Here is a 19,188-nt window from a genome sequence, read left to right as displayed (position 1 = left end):
AGGAGGCTTGAAATGTAGGGAATGCAGTTCCATTACCAGTGGGCTTTCTTTTCTTATGAAAGAATTTGTAGTCCAAAAATATTGCTAAAATGTGTTTGGCTCCGAGTAGTGCCAAATCCTCATTAAAACATGTGGATATTTCTGTGGTTTAATCTGTTAGAAATGCATTCAGGATCCAGTTATGTTAAATTAAGCAACAATATTGGCCTGGATGTTGCTTGAAATATTAAATGTGGCAGTCGGAACACCAAGCAAAATGTTTGCACATTTTAATCGCTCGATGAGCAGTTTTTTAATATTTTATTCCAAGGAATGATCAGGAGTGCTTTAAAAACTGTCCCTGCACTCCTCAAGTTGCTTCCTCAACCCTACCAGGTGTTGAGCCTCCTGGCTGCTCCATCCCACCACGGGATGGGGATGGATTTGTGTTGTGCCAGGAGGATGCTGCTCTCTCAGAACATCCTCCTCACCCCCTTCCACGCTGTGAGTTTATGGGTACATCTGTGCAGGCCTCCAAAATCCTCGTTGGGAATGTAAAAACCCAGCTTGGCCAGAGGGATTTGTCACCCCAGACTTGCCCTAAGAGGTTTTTCCTGCTGATGCTTTGCTCTGTTTGGGGTTTCCTAAAGATTTCCTGGGACAAAACACCTCTGAACTTGCCTGGCTCCTGGCTGGTTTATCCCTGTGCTGGTGGCTCTGGCAGGATGGAGCCTCTGTGCTCCAGAAGTGCTGTGGCAGGAGGGCTCCTTCCCAGCAGGGAATTGGATTGCAGGGACACTTTGGCTTGCTGAGGATTAATTTCTGATTTATTTCCCCCCCAAGCTGTTAATTGTCCCATATTAAGGCAGGGCCTTGTTCCTGCTTTAATGCAGCCATGCCAAGGAGGGAGTTTGCAGTTGGGAATGTGGGAGTGGGGGCACAGAGAGCCATGAAACTCTGCCTGTGCCCTGGGACACGTTCATAAAACAGGGATATAGAAAATATCCCTGTGGGAGGGCTTCTCATGGGGCAGGAGGGGCTGTTTGATTTTAAATCTGACACATTGCCAAAGCAATTCTACACTGGCGCCTTTGTAACCCTCATTTCAAGTTAAAAATGAGGGGAGTGGGGTGTATGGGCAGGTTTTCTAAAGTCTTTGGTGTTGGGGCTTTTTGAATTGCATGCCACCTTGTGCTGCATCAAAATGAGCCCAGAGCAGGATGGTTCTGCCTGTACCTGTGTGTGATTTGATAGCATTCACACCTCTTTGTTGTCAGACATCAAAAGGATGGGAGGTTGGTAGGCTCAAAATTCAAACAAGTTTGACTTTCCCTTTTTAGTATAAAGTTCATACTTTTCTGTGGGATAGTTTTGCAGCTTTATTTTGAAAAAAAACCAAAACCCCCTCTTAAGTTCAGTGCAATTTTCTTTGTTCTTTTAATTTCAAGCATATGCAAAGTTATATATATAAAAAAGTCAAGCTGTATGTCTATAACTATCTGATGATAAATGGGCATGGTTAATGATTCATGATGGAAGAAAGCAAGTGGAAGTAGAAGGCACAGTGGAATGGGATCATTGCTGAAAATATCTTCCACAAAAGCCAATGGGAATGCTGGGGAGGGCAGGCAGAGCTCCACACTGGGGAGGGAAGCAGCAGCAATCCCAGTTGTGGCTGAGTTTTGTGGCTCTGGAATGCACCACGTGGAGGGTCCCACCAACACTGAGGGAATGTGTCCAGGGCAGGGAAGGGAGCTGGGAAGGGGCTGGAGCCCCAGGAGAGGCTGAGGGAGCTGGGACAGGGTCTCAGCCTGGAGAAAAGGAGGCTCAGGGGGGACCTTGTGGCTCTGCACAAGTCCCTGACAGGAGGGGACAGCCGGGGGGGTCAGGCTCTGCTCCCAGGGAACAGGGACAGGAGGAGAGGGAACGGCCTCAGGCTGGGCCAGGGGAGGCTCAGGGTGGGCAGCAGCAGGAATTTCCCCATGGAAATGCTTCTTCAGGGTTGCCAAGAGTTGGAACAGGCTGCCCTGTTCAAAAATATGTGTCCCCAAAAACCTGGGGACATGGGTTAGTGGTGGCCTTGACAAGGCTGGGGAAATGTTGGGACTTGCTGATCTTAGAGGACTTTTCTGACCTTGATGATTCTATGAACTTTGGGAGGTTTGATTAAGCACTACAAGTTTTTTAAAGGGGGGCAGCTCTGGCACTCATTGTGCTGTGAGCAAGGGGAGGTGTCAGTGCCACCTCCTGTTTTACCCACCAGCTTTATTTTTATTATTTGCTGCAAAAGGATCTTTTTCTCTAAGTTGAGTTCCTGAACTTGCTTAACAGTCCATTCTCCATGTGGGATAGGGGCAGTGTCTCAAAACTGAATTTCCTGACAGGATCCAGTTTGTGCTTAATGAAGAAACATCATTAGCTGGGCAGGACAAGTTAGGCCAAACTTGTAGAAAAATCTTAAGTCTGAAATTAAGGCTCTTAAGCCTTTTTGCTGCCTGCACCTCGAGGTAAGCAGCAGCAGGGTCCTTATTCTTAAACCTGCCCCAACAGGAGAGTATGAAAGAATTAGAGGGAAAGAAATGGAATGGAAAGAATAAATTAGAAACAGAAGTATGAGAAAATGCAGGCGTTAAAAAGATGGGAAAAGAGTTCTGAAACTCCAGGGGAAGCTTTGAACTCCAAGGGACTGGACATCAGGGTGTGTGAACAACTGCAAACAGGAAAATCTTATCCCAAAAAATGTTGAAGGGAGGCACTTGGGGATGGAGGTAGGAAGGTGGGAAATGTGGGGATGGCAAAGGGCTGGTTGTGTCTGCAGCAGCTGCGAAGATTTCCTTTCATTGTCCTTCAGTCTAAGGACTAAAAAAGTGATCCAAGGAAGTTCCCTGAGTCCTGAATGTGGATGGCCCGATGAGTGGGAAGGATTGACCCTTCCTTTCTTCATGGGTAGCATCTCAGGGAGGGTGGAGAGGACAGGGCTCTACCAGGCTGAGACACGTGGGTTTGAAGGTCTCCCACAAACCCTGAGAGTGATTGAAGGGAGAGGAAATCAAGCACATCTTGCCTGGATGAAGAACCTGTGTAAGTTGGTGTCCCACACTTGTTTTATGGTTTTTTTGTCACAGTCTTACACTGTCCTCAGTGCCAAAGGTGTCGTGTTTGCCTCAGGACAGGTGGGTATTGTAGCACTGCAGGCCAGTGCAGACAAAAGGACATTTTGACATTGAGAGCCAATTTTAGTTAATTTCCAATTTGATCCTTAGAATATAATTCTAACCTTCATGTGAGCCATCTTCAGGTAGCCCTTTCAGCCCAGATGTGGTTTTTGCAGTGAAGACAGAGCCTCCATCTAATTCTCAATTATGTGGTGAGAAAGGAATGAGTTGTACTTGGCTAGATTTTGGGTCATGGTAAGTCTGGAGGGCTCGCGCATGGTGAAGTTTGGTTCTTCCTGCAAAATTTGGCTTTCACCCCTAGAAAAATACATGACAAAATATTTGATGAGTTTTTCAATGAGATACAGACTGAGGACCTTAATTGTGGAAGGATCCTGTTGCAATGTGCACAGCAGCACAGCTGGATCCACGGGGAAGTAGCTCTTTAAAACAAAATGATGGCAACAACCTTCCTTCTTCCCAAGCAGACTGACTGAAGGTGAAGTCAACTGCTGAGTGCAGGGCAGCCTTACCGGGATTGAAATGAGGTGTAAGAACCTGGGGAAAACAAACGGATACAAAATCTTTGAATCACTGGGCTTGGTTCCTTCCCTCCTTGCAGGGTTAGTCCTGCTGAATAAACACCTGGCAGTCATTCAGGCTGCTGTGTGCAGATGATGCTGTGGCACGAAGATTTGTGTGTACTTGTGGGTTTTGTTGCTTGTGCATTGCCGTGGCTGCAGCCTCGTCTTGAGTGTTTGAAGTCAACCTTTGATTTATGATATCCATTCATCCCCCTTGGGAATGGGGCATGTTTAGATTCACAGAGGGATATGCAGGGCCTTACAGGATCTTCTGCTCTGCTTGTTTCAGTGTGCAAAGGAAGAGGAGTGTTAGATGTAGTTTGAAATGAGGCACTTTGGGCTGCTTTAGTGTTGATCTTTAACGCTGTTCCTTCTGAAAAGGACTTCGGGGGAAAAAAAAATTGGTGCTCCAGGCTGGTCACAGCATTCTGACCTGTAAATATCCAGCCTTGCAGGTTTTCCACACGGCAGGGAAGAGGAATATCAGAGATAGTGCAGTGCTGGTGGCAGTACCTGAGGGATATTCCCTTTGTATCCACCTGGCTGATGTTGTTACCATGACCTGAGTGGGCCTTCCCCTTCCTTAAAGGAGGGGAAAATGCCATGGGGATGGGAATGTCGTGCTCACAGCTTAGAAGCATTTGTGTTGATCTGAGGTGCCTGATCCAGGAAGGAGGGGACAGCTGCCTGGGAAGGTCCCTCTCTGTCCCTGTGGGGCTGCCAGGGCCTTGTGGGTGGGAGAACGGGGCAGGGTGACATCCAGGGGAGAGATCGCGAAGGATTTGACTTCCTCACTGGTTTTTGAAACACTGTATCTCTGAGCTGAAATGAGGATACTTTTATTGGGAAGCTTTCCCATGTCTGGGATTGTTCTGGAGTGTCCTGAGCAAGCCCTGTCCATGCCTGTGGCTCCCAGTGCAGAGCCACAGCTCCCATGGCATCAGTCCTGGGGGCTGAACACACCAGGGAGGCAATAAAAGCTGAGGGATGTTGGCCAGGTGATGCAGCGGCTCTGGGCTCCACTCTGGGTCTGGAGAAGGATCATCCTGCAGCTGTGGGTGATGCTGTGAACATCCCTTCTCTGCTGCTGGGGCTTGGCTGTGTGTCCTCAGCTGCCCCCAGGCAGGGACTCCTGGAGATCTTTTTTGGAGGGCCATATTCTGCCCCCCTGGCTGGTTGTTCATGGCTTTTGCATGAAAACACTGCTGCAGCTCCATTCCCCAAGTGCAGCAGAGTCATTATTAAAGCTGCCTTGGTGCACTGCTCTGGGCCTGGCTTCGAGGTCATGATCCAGCTGCTGAAAAGTTTCCTGTGAAACTCCAGAGCTTTCAGCTACCGAGTTAATGTCTTACAAAACTGCTGGAGGAAGGGAAGCTGACTCCAGCAGTCCTTGAGTTTGTTTAACTGGAGCTCAGGAGTGATCAAGGCTGGCATTTGGCTTCCTGTGGCAGAAGAGACATACTCAGGTTTTATTTTCTTTCCTCGTTGCCTGTCTAATTTTATTTTATTTTATTTTGTATTATCACTGAACCAGAGCCAATGACTTCCGGTTGTTTTTCCTCTGGGGTGAGGCTTTATGAGAGTGGAGGAGAAACTTCCAAAGGTCCATCATACTTTCGAGGCACATTTGAATTCGGCAGATCAGCACTGGGAAGGAGAGTTTGGGCCCTGTACAGCTCTTTCCTGGTTTTTGTATAACAAAAATAGTGCAAATGGTCTTTTTCTCAGTGTGCAGAACTTCTCCCTGGTAGAATCCTATTTTTCCTTGCATTGCTTCCCAAACAGATTCTGGTTCCTGTGGCCAAGAGTGGGCAGAGGAGGAAAGGGGCTGCTGGGCAGACGTTCTGCAAAGTTCATCTTTCCCGATCTCTGGTTCACAGCTCAGAGAGCTGCTTGTTATTGCAGCATTTTGTGGTTTGTTCGGTTTTTTCTTCCTAGTGTTTCACTGTATTTTGAGTCTTTCAGTTTGAAATGTTAACAAAATGAAGCTCTGTGCCTCCTTGTGAGGCAAATGAATGGGTTTTATATAGGGGGGTGGGAAGGGGGGAGAAGTGGAGGGAAGTTATTTTTGAAATAGTGGTTTAACTTTTGTTGTGAAACCACTGCCTGATTTTCAAGTGTGCTGACCATTTGCCCCTTGCTGTAACGCCTGTACACGGGGAGGAGATGTTCTTCCTGAAGAATGGTGTGGAGCTGGGCCAGGGCAGGCTCAGGCTGCAGAGCAGGGAAAGGTTCTCCCCCCAGAGGGTGCTGGCACTGCCCAGGCTCCCCAGGGAATGGGCACGGCCCCGAGGCTGCCAGAGCTCCAGGAGCCTTTGGCCAGCGCTGCCAGGGATGCCCAGGGTGGGATTGGTGGGCTCTGGGCAGGGACAGGGGCTGGGCTGGGTGATCCTGGTGGGTCCCTTCAACTCAGGATATTCAGTGATTCTAAAAATAGATTTGAAAATCTTTATCTGAACTGACCACCCCAAATCAGTGTGTGACTCTTGATATAAAATTTAGTTTTTTGTTCTACAGAGCTTTTCCTGTGGGAAAGCATCACAATGAGCTCGTCAATCTTAGCCTTGAGCTCCACAGACTGTCCTTGCCTCTGTCCTCCAGAATACAGCAAGGCTGTAGTGTTGTGGCTCTGGGAGCCCAAGCAAATAGGATGGTTTTATGCTTTGGATATTAAAATAAATCCCGTGAATGTCACCCCAAATTCAAACCTGAGTTGAGAGGTCTCCAGACACACCTGGGGCCCTCAGCATCTATCAGCTCCTTGTCCCTCCCACACCTGCAATAGTTAAATTTGATAGGAAGTGGTGTCATCTCCCTCTATTTCCACATTTCCTTTTGTTTGATGCCATCTTTTTGCCCAAGCCTTTGCCAGGTGTTTCGTGCATCTGCATTAAAACCCCATAATGGAGCTCATGTGCTTGCCCCAAGGGCTTTGACTTGCAGCCCAGCTATCTGACAAAACATTTCTAAGGAACTTCTCAGAATTTATTGCTCCTGTTGGTTGATTCCAACGTGTCTGGCTCCTTTTATGAGTCTGGCCTGTGTCCTGGTGTGACAGATTCACCCACATGGCATCCACCCACTTTCAAACTTGGCAAAGGGCATAAAGAGCTCCTTAGTGATTGCAAGGTCACTGTTCTGCATAAATATTTCCCCTCCCCTCCAAAAACATGTTGGTTAAGGGAATATCAGACCGAGGGAGAAAATGCTGATGTGTTTGTTACGTACATTATGTGGTTTGGGGTTTTCTGGTTGTTTTTAAATAATGGAGGATTTTATTCAAGGGAGCTTGAGGTGCTCAGACTTCACTGGAATTTAAACTTGACTCATCTCATATGGGCTGTCCAAACACATTCCTTGCTGGCCCAGCTTGGCCAGTTGAGGTGACTCAGTAAATCAGCAGCTGAGCATGACTTCACATTGAGTTCTGCTGTACATTGTTCCTCTGCTCCTTACATTTGTGAAGAACTGCTGCGGAAATTTTTGGCAGTTAATTCTCCAAACCTTGATTTTCCCATCAGCAAAAACAGATACATTAATATCGCCTACTATTCCCATCTTTATTATAAATTGCTTTATAAAATTCTAATTATTGTTACAGTATCTCTAGGCAAATCACCGTGTACCTATCAGGTTCTTTTTTACCCAGTGATATTTAGATTTCTTTTTAGTATTTGCCCTGCTTTTGATCAGGAAGAACTAAATGTTTTTTCTTGGTTTTCCCCCAGAATTCATTCAATAGTCTCCAAAACTCCTTCAGATTGTGGCATTGGTTGGAATAAAATTTAATAATTACACTACTTGGGAAAGGGTGCACATTGTTGGTAGTCTGGAGGATTTGTCTCCAGGATTCCTGGACAGCAGCAGGATTGGAACCTTGAGCTGGTGGTGCTGAGTGCTCTTCAAGTCAATGTACTGAAAAAATACTTAATTTTTCCAGCTCGAGGGTGAGACCCTGAGGGATTTCTGCTGGACATTTGCAGGGTTTGAGGGTTTTATGGTGCATTTTGTTTACAGATTGCCCTCCAGGTGGCTGGTCCTACTGTGGGCCAATGTTGAAGAGGAGAGCAAGGCTCCTCTGTCAGGAAAGTGGCCTTGGGACTCTTTTGGAAGACTTGGAAGGTTGGGGTCCAAGGCCCGAAGTGTGAAGCGTCCACAGTTCATATCAATTTGGTGCTGATTGGCCATTGGCTCCAGTGATAACTCTGGGATTCTCCAGGGACAGGGAATGGTGAGGCTTTGTCCTTGTGTGGAGGAAGGAGGGTTTTCCTGCACCTCCCACCTCCTGTTAGTGCAGCTCCCATGGCTTTTTCTACCCAGTGATCCTAACAGGAGCAGGAGAAGTCTGGAGCTCTGTTCCCTTGGATGTGAAGGTCACCTCATCAAATGGAGATTGCAACCCAGGCCCAGCCCAGGCGTGCTGGGAATGACCTCAGTGCTGAGCAGGCCTCAGAGAAAGAGTGTTTGAGGAGCCATAATTTTATTTGCTGTCCTCATGTGTCCATTTTGTGCCATTTGTGAGAGGTGCTGAGGTCCTGACAGAGGCTCTGGAGGCTGGGGGCACTGATTACCTTTGGAAATGAGCCTATGGATAACTCAGCTGTGACACTTTTGCCCTCCCTCCTGTTTCATGCCCTCACAAGAGAGGTTGTGTGTCATTGCTTTAGGATTTATTGCCTTCCCCAGGAGGATCTGGTGGGAGTGGGCCTGAGAGAAGAGTTATGGCTGCACAGGTCTGGCTTGCCTCTTCCCTACTGTGTGTCTCGGGGAAAAGTTGGGCTTAAAACTGCCAAAACATATCTACAAGGTTATCACTTTTGGTTTTTATGAAGCTTGTGTTGACTCTTCAGCCTGTGTTGGAGGCAGGTGTGTTTGAGCTGTGTGTCCTTTGGAGTGATGTGGCAGGAGCAGGACAGGATTTCCCTCTTAGATTGGACCCACCATCCCTAGCCCAGGGTAAGGAAATCACTCTGGGCTTTGCTGTTTTTTAATACCTGTCCCCAAGGAGACAATATAAATGCTGTGTGCCTCGGGTGCGCATCCATTGAGGGAAAACAGGATTTTTAAATAGTAATGAACTCTGGTTTTCCCTTAGTGCAGCAAACCAATGGTTCATTAGTGAAATACATTAATAATTCTCTTATGAACCCTGTTGGTAGGTGAATCTGCTTTAATTCCTTTGTATCAGCAAGAGCTGCAGGTATGGATGTCTTCGTTACATAAAATAAAAACAAGGGAAGAAAGCAATGCTTGCAAATTGGTCTTTGTTTCCAAGGAAACAAATTTGACATGCTTGAGCTGTGCGAGATGCAAACACCGCTCGATTCAGCAGACATGCCTCGGGATTTTATGGTCTGAATATTATTTTTAAACTACCTCCAATTTCCAGGCAAGGCAGAGGATGGGAATAGAATTTGTTGGCAGGGTTTATCAATCTGTGCTTAATGAAGGCGCTGGGCGGTGTCTGGGATTGCCCAGTGCGGGTGGAGGGAATTGATCCTGCCCTGGGAACTGCTCTGCTGAAGGTCCCTGGGAAGGGACAGCCTGGGGCCAGATGGCCTTTGGTGACATCCTTCAGCAGGAGGAGAGGTCTAAGCAGAACTCAGCACGCTGAAGTAGCGTGGTTTATCCTGGGTCACTTTACCAAATGTTTTGTGCTCTAAAAATATTTTAGTCAGAAGCAGCTCGCCAGCGCTTGGCGTGCCAGGCTGCCTGGCGCTCCCGAGGCGGACACGGGCCCAAAGAATTTGCTCAAAAGCTGAGCCTTGGTGTTGAGGACTGGGCTGAATTTATCAGGGAAGGGATGAGAGAACAGCATCATGAGTTGTTTGCGTAGTGCATCTGGCACAGGTGTGCTGGGGCCTGCTGAAAATCTTGGCTTGAACTTGGCTGGTGGCATTGTACCGAAGGGCTGTAGCGTTGTTGAGATTCCTGTGGAAGTTTTGTTCGGGAAAAAAGTTGGTTTGGTGTTCAGCTGCCTCCCTGGTGTTTCCTGAAATGCTGTGTTGATAAAGTCACTTGTTTTAATTTTGAGTTTTCCTCTAGCTCCAGCTCTGGAGCAGACAGTGCTCGTGTTCCACGGGAAGCGAACATCGCTCGGCAGAGCACACACAATTCACGGATTTCAACATCCACAGTTGGTTTTGGCCTGGGCCCAACATGAGGAACAGGATATATATGTTCCAACTTTGTTGGGATTGAATAACCAATTTTTTGCCCTGGCAAAGCTTTACTTTTGCACCAACTGTCTTTGCTGTCTGGAGTAGTTCAGTGAGCTGGAAGGGATCTGTAGGGGACATGCAAAGGATATGTGGGGAAATGCAAGTTTTTAAGGGATAGTCAAGCTGCATGTGCACATCACTCAGAGCATGCAGAGCTTTATTCCCTGAGTGCGCTCCAATATTGTGTCTCTTTCATATCTTGTTGTTTGAAAACCTGGGAAGGATTTTAAAAAAAAAATCCTCTATTAATTCTTTCTTGAAACAGTCCTACTGCATCGAGGGGACAAGGCAGTGATGGAGGAATTTCAGGGCTGATGAATGAAAAACAAACCTCTCTTAAAATTCAAGTCCTTAGGAAAGCGTAGCATGGAGTGTGTTACACTGTAGTCTCTTTCCCTCTCTTTCATCCTGCTGTTTAACTTTCTTGCAAATGGAGTTAAAACAACCTTCAAGGGTTCAGGGTAGACTGGTGTAGGTTTAGCTTTAAGATGGCTGGAAAGCAGTATTTGCACTGCCAGCTAAAAGCCTTGCTTGAAGCCCGTTGAGGGAAAAAATAATATTAATGGTATTTCATGAAAATATTGTAATTTGTGGAAGGCCCAGAGTGACAAATTGGCTGGTTTGAATGTCACTGGGAAATGCTCCTTTTGCACAAGGCTTGCCTGAGACAGGATTTTCCTTGCTTTTGTTCTAAAACGAGGTGCTTGCTGCCTAAAAATGCCTGCGATCCCTGCAGCGAGAGCTTCACCTCCTTGACAAGAGGATGGGAAGAGGAAGGTTGGCCGGATCGGGATGAATCCTGCACCTTTTTATTTTTTTTCCCCTTTTCTTTTTTTTTTTTTTTTTTTTTTGCTAATGACACTTCCTTATGCTTACATTTCATTAAAGCTCTGAAATGGCTGAAGATCAGCCCGTACTGAGCATGCTCCGGGGTGGAGGCTGCACCCATGGAGTGAGATGGATTTGTGGCTGGAGGAGGGATAGGCCTGGAGTCAGGACCTGGAGGGACCCGCAGCCGGGATGGAGGTAGGGCAGATCCATCGGTTCCTTGCCGTGCCCCTGGGCTGGGGCAGCCAGGAGACAGGATGGAGTGCAAACTGTTGGAATTGATTCAAGAGCAGCGCAGTTAAACCACTGACACGAGATGGCTTCAAACGCTTCCTGCAGGTCCGCGGGGAGGGGTTTGGAATACTGACCTTTGCTGGCTGCCTGGCCTGCGTGGAGAAGGGACCTGTGCAATGGCAGGGCGGTGACATGAGGTGACAGCAGGCAGGGGCTGCAGCCAGGGCTGAGCCTTCATATTGGCAGGCACGTGATTGCGTCTCATCGTGGGCTCGGGCGCTAATTATAATTAACGGGGAGCCTCGCAGGGCTCAGAGCTGCTCTGAGCAGTTTAAACCCAGATCCGGCTGGGATTGTGGGAGGGTGAAGGAATGGTAAACTCAAACTCCCCTTTTCAAACTTATTTTGCATTCCAGTGGTGGCAAACAAACCTTGCCACATCAGGTCCTCCAAACTGGCATGGACAGGAGGGAATGTGCACGTTTATTCCTTTGGCTGAGAGATTTTTCTGTGCTTCTTTAACGTGTTGGTGACTGGGTTTGGGGGAAGGCAGTGTGAGTTGTGCTCAGTTGGGCTCTTGGGTTTCCCCCGTGGCTGCCAGTTTTTTACAAGGAATGTGTAAGCACCAGCAGGTATGTGCTGCATGAGCCGATTGACTCCAGTTGTTGTACAAGCACGCTGCGTGGTGAGGTGCCAGTAAAACATTTACATTGGCTCTGGATGTTTGTGTTAGCGAGGTGTAGGGGAGCTCTGGGTTGGTGTGGAGCAGGGGGACGTCAGCTCTCTCTGCCCTGTCCCCTCACACATGGGAGATGTGGCACGGGGGGCTCACCTGTGTTCTGGCCTGGCTGTAGGTACAGGTAAGGCGAGGGGTTTGCTCTGCCAGCGCAGTGAATCCTTGGGTGGTACAGAGTTATTGTGTTTGACTTCCTGAGCAGAAATCTCTGTGCTCATGGGCTGTCTGTGTGCTGTGAGGTACATCAGCCCTTCCTTCAGGGCACCTCTGGCCGCCTTTCACAGCATGCTTCAGGGGGTGACTGGCAGAGACTTGATTTTATTGCTGTGTCCCAGGTGATGGGCATTCTGCATGACGAGTCACTTCATTACCTACAGTAACTTGCCTGTTTCATTGCCTGCTTCCATCTTTCTTGTGAACCCAACTCTTCCTCGGTGCTTTCTGGGCCTGTTTTGCTGCATCAGCCCTGTGCTGAGCTGGTGACCAGCTTGCTTGCTGGGCTGGCTTTTATGTTCCCTGCATAAATCCTGCTGGAGCCCAGCTTGCTGGCCAGGCAGAACTTCTACTCTTTAATGGTCACTGGTTTGTTTATGACTGGATGAATGCACAAAGAGGAGCATTTCTGTAAAACAAACAGCGCCGTGAATGTACAGCAAGAGGGGAAAGGGGTTGATTTCCTTTGGTTCAGATGGGGGCTGCTTTTACGGCTTTGCAGAATTGAACCCCGTGCCTTTTCCTCCTTGTGTAACTCTGGCAGTGGAGGTGATCTCAGCCCCAAGGTTTCATGTAGGGCCTGGTTCCCTTGATGAGGAAATCTGACTTAATCAGCTTCAGCTGCTGGAAACCCACTGGTGTGCTCTGTTCCTATTGTGCTGTGGGAAGGTGTAAGGTAGCCTTAAAGACCCACTGCCACCTTATGGCAGTTGCTGAGAAGCAGCGTCTGTGGAGCCAACTCCACACACACATCGCGTTCGCTCTGTTTCTCCGCTCCTCTTAACCAGGGATATTTGCATGGAGGCAGGAGCTTTGTTTTTGCAGAGTTCATCTGCTCCTTCTGTTCCTTGCAGAAATTTGATAAAGTCAGCAGGATGGCTGGGAGAGCTGTCAACAGGCGCTGTTCCACAGGAGCTCATGAACTGGGGAGAGACACAAAGGCTTTGTGGAGCACCGATTCTCCTCTAGTGAAGAACTTGCTTATTTTCACGTCAGTGCCTTAATCCTTAAAAAAAATAGGTGTGAGGTCAAAGAACAGGGCCACGCTGAACACGTGAGGCTTGTTGGCAGGATCTCCAGCGCTTGTTGCAGCAGGAGGAGGATGGAATGTGAGCAGCCATTTTCCCAGCCTGCTGCTGGCTGGGCACTGCAGGATGGCTTTGCACTGACAAATGGGGCCACTGTCCCCAAATAAACCAATAAAACATTGGTCTGTGGAGCAGGGAGAGTGCTGGAAGCATGAGCCTGCTTGATGTGCTGGGGTTAGAAAATGCTGGATTTAGGACTCTTCTCCAGCAAGGCTGTGTTTGTACTGTGGGAGCTCTTGATATGCCATAGCTGAATGAAGGGGAGAAATGGTGGATTTAGAGCTCCAAAATAGAAGGAGCTGTGGTTACTGTAAGTTAAAGCTGAAGGAATTTATAATTGGGAACTGTTAGGAATACAGTATGTTCTAAATTACAGCTGTCTGGCCAATATGCTGCTAAATAAAGTTCTAGGATTGCCCTGTAAATGAAATATTCAACGCATATTCTTATCAAAACATAGCAACATCTCCCAGAGAGCTCACATCTCAATTGCTGTCCAAGAGAATCTTTTTTCTTTTTCTTTGCCTTTTTTTTTTTTTTTTTTTTTTAGCATGTATGATTTACTCAATGCAGCATGCCCAGGAATATTTCTTGTTTCCTATTAAATAAAACCAATTTTCTACTCTGCTGAGGAAAAAGGGGGGAGGAAGGGAGATGGTTGGAAGCTTTGGGGGAATAAAACCAGGTTTTGAAAGACAGGGAAAGCTCTGATTCCAAAAGATGCATTAATGACTGCCTCTTCTTTCAAAGCTGTTACCTGAGCCTGGAGGGTGCTGGGGATACCCAATGTGTCCTGGGACATTCTGATTAAGAAATGTTGCATATAACAGTAGAAGAGCAACAGGAATGTTTGACTAGCTTGTGATGGAGCTGGAGAATGATTTACAGCAGTGCAGAAACAATCAGGATTCCTGCAGAAATGCTCATCTCATACCCAAAGTCCCTTCAGCTTTTGGGATTGCTTCTGAGGAGGCTGAAAGGGAGCCTCAGATTTGATCAACTGGAGGGTCTGCAAGAAGAGGAGCCTCATGGAAAAAAGGAAATAAGGAAAACCCTCTGTAATTTGCTGAGCTAAATATTGTTCTCCCATAAAAAGAAAAGCCTCCCTTTGCCTCCCACTTGGGCTTCCCCTGCAAGGGAGCTGTGAAAATTCTGGACTTAATGGTGTCATTAAGTAAGAGCCCTGAGGAACCTGGCATCCTTTGTGAGGGGAGGTGTTTGTGCTGCTCCCTTCCTCCTAAAAATGTGGGATTTCTAGAAGGGGTGTTTGAGCCTTCAGTCAGAGAAGGGAGGCTGGAGAGCCGTGGAGTGAAAATACCCTGTAATCTGTGGGCCCTGGCAGGAATGTTTGGAAAGTGGGGTGTTGGGCGTGGTGGGAAGGCTGCTGGAGAGCACTTGGGTTAAATAAGGCACAGCATCTCTGGGCACGGACCTGTTCTCATCCTCCATCATCAGCAAAAACCTCTTCCCACAGCCAGCCTGGAAAAAGGACTGTGACTGCTGGTGGGCAGCACCCGACCTCCGCCAAGGGGGGACAGGGGGGTCCTGGGCAGGAGGCACTTCTCCCACTGCCAGTGGCTGTTCCCTGGAAGCTTCTTGCCCCTTTTGGATGGCAGAAATGTGAGGTTTCACTGACTGACACCCAGGCATCCCCCACGGCCGGGATGCTGCTACGGCTCCGATCGATCGCTTGACTCAAGTTGGTTGTTGAAGCATCTGCAGTGCCCCGATGAGCTCTGCTTTTCCCTTTTTGTTTCTAAACAGTGTTTAGTGCTTTCAAGGATGGCCATGAGATGTGAAAAGCGTCTCTGGTAGCATCTGCTCTCAGTGTATATTTAACCTCCGCAGTGAAAACATGTCTGGTGTGGAGATGCAGTGGGGAGGCTGTGGCTGTGCCGCCGTTCTCCGGTGTTATTTTATCTCAGAAAGGGAATGTTGACTGTGGTGGATCATTGACACTGCCTTTGTTAATATCTTCGTTTCTATTTCTGGGCTCTTAATGAAAGCTTGGTAATTTCATGCTGCAAGGAAGGGCAGCACGTCAGCTGTTTTAAAGCCATCTTTGGTTTGAAGTACAGTAATCTTTTGATGCGGTGGATAATGCAACTTTCCTCTGCATAGCTGGGGTTTGTTGCTTTTGTTTGGGGATTTTTGAATTTGTCTTTAAATGAGTTACCTCTACACCTCTCAGCAACTGAGAGGAAGGCCAGGAAAATCTCATTTTGTGTGTATTAAAACTTAAGATTCACATCAAACAAAAACCCGGTGGGTGAAAGAGCCATCCTTTCTTTATACTGTCACCTCAAATACTCCTTGCCTATGAATTTCAATCATCTCGATTTAGCCTTGTGTGTTTTAACTGTTTAGTAGTGAAACTTCTCCAGAGTGTGGAGAGGAAAACAACATGCTCATAGCCGAGGGAGATCCGTAGCAGCTCTTTGCTGCTTTAGTTATTGCAGCTCTGCAACTGTGCCTGGCCACTGCGGTAAAAGAGCTGCTGGGACTGGAGCAAACGTGGCCTGTGGATGTTTCCAGCCTGGCAGAGATGGCTGTTGTGCTGTGCTGAGGCCTGGACTCTCTTGGTGCTGGGGCAAGGCAAACATCATCCCCAGGCTCCTCCAGAGCTCCCTACGGATTTGGATGGCTTTTACCTCCCTGCAGTGCAGGCTGCTCCCTGCCCTCCCCAGCTCACTGTCACACATTACACTCCACTGTCTTCGCTGTAGTTTCTACTCTTAAAGAGAACTCTCTCTTCAGGAGGTTGCTCTCCTGTGCTCTCCTCTTTTGGAAAGCTGTTTTTCCTTTGGCCAAGGGTGGTGCCACGGGGCCATGTCGGAGTTTCCTCTTCCTTCTGGCCTCTTCCCCGAGGTTGCCGGCCGCCCTCCCCCTGCTCGGGGGGAGGTTCTCCAGCCTGACACCCGGCTCCAGCAGCCTCCTGCTCCTGCCTCCGATAAATGCCAGTCTTCCTTGAATCCCTTCCAGCCGAGCTCTGCTTACAGATGTTCCAGCGAGCTGCTCTGGCAGTTTTACTGGGAGCCTGAGCAGATATGAAGGTTGCCAAGAGTTTATGCTTAATTGTGAAGTGGAACAGAGACAAACACTTTTATTTTGAAGCTAGAATTTCTTCTGTTATCTTGCCGGCTGGGCCAGCAGTATTGTAGGGTTTGACATTAGCTGAGCTTAGACCTCCTGCACCTCATAGTGAACTATCCCTTCATTAGGGTGAGGATGAGGATGGATCCATGAGGATGTCCCTTCATTCCATTCCCCCCCGGCTCTTCCATGACTGTGTTTGTGATACCCTTTCAAAGGCAGTTGTACCAGGTCAGGTTATTAATCTCCAAAGCAAAAATGATCTCCTCTTCAGATCAGCAGTTCAGATCTCGACGACACTGCCTTGGACACTGCTCACTGCGTCAGTTTAACCCATGTGCCTTCATCCCAGCTCTCAGAGGTCAGGGGCTTTGTTAAGCACAACAAAATCAGCCCGGGGACATGCCCAAGCCACTCACATCCCTCCCTGTCCCTCCTGCCTCTCTTTTTCCCACAGGCAAGTGCTACTCTTGAAGGCCACGAGACAGCACTGTGGTTTAAAAAGCTTTCTCTTTTTTTCAGGAGAGTGATCAGTTTTGAGGCCTGGCGCCCTGTCAGAAAGTTGACAGATGATCTGCATTACCGGTGCGTCCCCGGGATGCCCGGGATAATCGCGCTCCAATGGACGCCCTGGAGCCGGCAGGTTCTCTGTGAAATGGCTGCAGTGGAGGGAGCAGTGAAATGGGCTCTTCTGGGCATGCTCACTCTGTAGAGGGAGCTTTATCACATGAGCAGAAACTGAATCACTGCTCATGAGGATCTGGAATATGCAACTCTTGGAGTCTTCACCAGAAGAAGACAACAGCTGCCCGCAGGTACCGCAGGGTCCATCCACCTCCCGTGCCTGGCGAGGCCCTGGCAGGGCAGGGCTGCGTGCTGCCGGGGAAGGAGAAGCCTTGGAGAGGAGGAGCAGAGGCCAGGGAAGCATGGCCGGGGTTGTTTGTTCATTTGTTTGGCTATTCCTGCGTGCGGCTGCCCCGTGCGCGGGAGGGCAGGTGGGCTGGGGTGTCCCATCCTGCTGGGGTGTCCCATCCTGCTGGGATGGCTGTTCCAAGGGCTCGGAGGGGCCTCAGCACCCGCCGGCAAACCTCGGGCTTTGTGTCCTTGTGCCTTTCGTTTGTCTCCTGGGGTGGGGAGGCTCGCTTGGGGTTGGTTTGGTTTTGGGGTTTTTTGGGGTGTTTTTTTTGGTGATTTTAGGATTTGTTTGTGCTTTAAAAGTCTGAAGTTTCTGGAAAATTCTCCAAGGAGCCCTCCCTGCTTGTAGCTCTTAGAAGGAAAAGGAGCAAAGTCTGGGGTGCTCAAGCTGCTCGAAGGCTGAACTTCTAAAAGGGAGGAGAGGGCCTGTGGCCACATGGCACCTCCTCACTCGGTCTCTTTTGACAGCCTCTGCCTATGCCTCACTTGGGTGGAGGCCAGAGCCAACAATATTTTACCAGGAAGAAACAATCCTTTTTATTTTGGGGCGACTTCCTCCCGTCTCTCTTCTTCTTCTTTTTTTTTTTTTTTTCATAGTAGCAATCCAAGGAAACAGCTGATTAAAAGGAAACATCCCTGGTTGATTTCATGGCAGGAGGTCCATGCCTGCAACATATTTTAAATCTCAGCCCCCCTGGTTCTGCCCTTGCAATTTTTTTTTTCCTCTGTGATTTGTGTTACATGCAAGATCTCTGTTGGCTGCAAGAGACCTCGCTGAGATTTGGGATGGACACAGAAGATCCCAAGGCCATGGAAGGCACGGACACCCCTGCAGAACACTGGCCTGAGCTTGCTGTGCTCCAGGGAGACCCTCAAAGCTGCAATGCAGGCACAATATTGAATTTTCAATCAAGGAGCAGAATGTGAAGATGGCATTTAAAAGATTAGAGAGCTTACACAGGAAAATCTGTGATACCTAATCTAAATATCTATCGTGTCTCCACTGGACTATAAATGTGCTCGCTGTTCATCATCCAGAAGAAAAGGAAAAGGCACCAGAAGTCACGAGGAGAGAGATGAGATTTCTCTTTAACAGTGAAGAGCTGAGGCCTTGACCTGCTGCCTGAGCAGCTCCACCCAGGGAGAAAATGGGCTTTGGCCTTGATAAAGGCTGAGGAGACAACCAAAGACCCTCTGAGGTGTGTGAGGTGTGCTCCTGTGTGGCGGTGACCAGGGTGACACCGGTGTGGCAGCGGCCGAAAGCGCCCAACGCTGTGTCCCTGCCGGCTGGGGCCCTTTGGAAGCGTCTGCAGAGACGCAGAAAAGCCTGACCTACTTTGGAGAGAGGAGAGCTGCCGAGGTCTGGGCTTGGCACTGCTTCTCAGCAAGGGTTAAGGGCCCAAAGTGGGGCCTTTGGGTCTTGGTTTTGTTCCGTTTCATGTATTTAACTGACTGCGCAGTGCCAGCACGAGCTCCTGCTCTCATCCCAGAATATGTTTGGGTAGGACTAGGCTCTAGGGCACACACGGGGCGTATTCCTGCAGCTCAGCCTCTGTGAGACCAGCCCTGGGCAGGGGGCAGAGGCAGCTCCATGACCTGGCTCCCAGGAGCTCTCCCATGTGGTGCCATCTCCTCAGGGAAGAGGATTGTGTGCACCTCATGCAATGGCATCGAGTAGTTTTATTCAGGTAAACAAGGAGTTTTAAAGAACTTCATTCTCCTGGCCAGCTGGTTTGGGGGAGGGCTGGCTTGATTCCTGCTGCTGCTCTTTGTTTTCCTTTTGCTGCTCTTCCTGAAGTTTTTCCTTCTCGCCTTCGCGCTCGTGGAGCTGAGAGTGGTGGAGGAATGGAGGAATGGCCGCAGCGGGGGAGTGACCGTGTGCTGGGGTCAGCCCAAAGGCTCGGGGCACTGACGGCGTGTGCTCCCTGCTTGCAAGCCTTGGAGGACCATATGTTCCTACAGTGACATGGAATGTCAGTGATTTGGAAACGAATCCCTCAGTTTATAATCCTCAACTCCCATTTTCAGCCAGCTATTTTTTTCTGACTCCTCTGAATTCAGCGTTTTGACACCAACCCCTCTTTGCAGAGCCTTATGGCCCCTCGTGTTTCCAGTGGGATTTGTCCCTCTTGTGCCTGTGTA

The 19,188-nt window shown here is 48.6% G+C and overlaps 1 protein-coding gene across 4 annotated transcripts in view; it reads left to right on the top strand.

Annotated features, from left to right (window-relative positions):
- LOC136369591 (histone-lysine N-methyltransferase EHMT1-like) overlaps positions 1 to 19,188 on the top strand; it is a 115,810-nt gene that overhangs the window by 28,317 nt on the left and 68,305 nt on the right. The window contains exon 1 of one of the 4 annotated variants that reach the window (XM_066332492.1): positions 10,884 to 10,965. The exons of 2 other annotated variants lie outside the window; for them this stretch is intronic. In XM_066332492.1, coding sequence (XP_066188589.1) covers positions 10,960 to 10,965 — 6 coding nt within the window. In that variant the 5' untranslated portion in view covers positions 10,884 to 10,959. Of the gene's footprint in view, positions 1 to 10,883; positions 10,966 to 16,699; positions 16,947 to 19,188 lie in introns of those variants that run through there. One more of the 4 variants, XM_066332488.1, reaches the window with a different exon arrangement.

Source organism: Sylvia atricapilla, chromosome 19, assembly GCF_009819655.1.
Source record: "Sylvia atricapilla isolate bSylAtr1 chromosome 19, bSylAtr1.pri, whole genome shotgun sequence".
In the NCBI taxonomy this organism is placed as follows: Eukaryota; Metazoa; Chordata; class Aves; order Passeriformes; family Sylviidae; genus Sylvia; species Sylvia atricapilla.
This window is presented reverse-complemented; position numbering and strand designations above follow the sequence as displayed.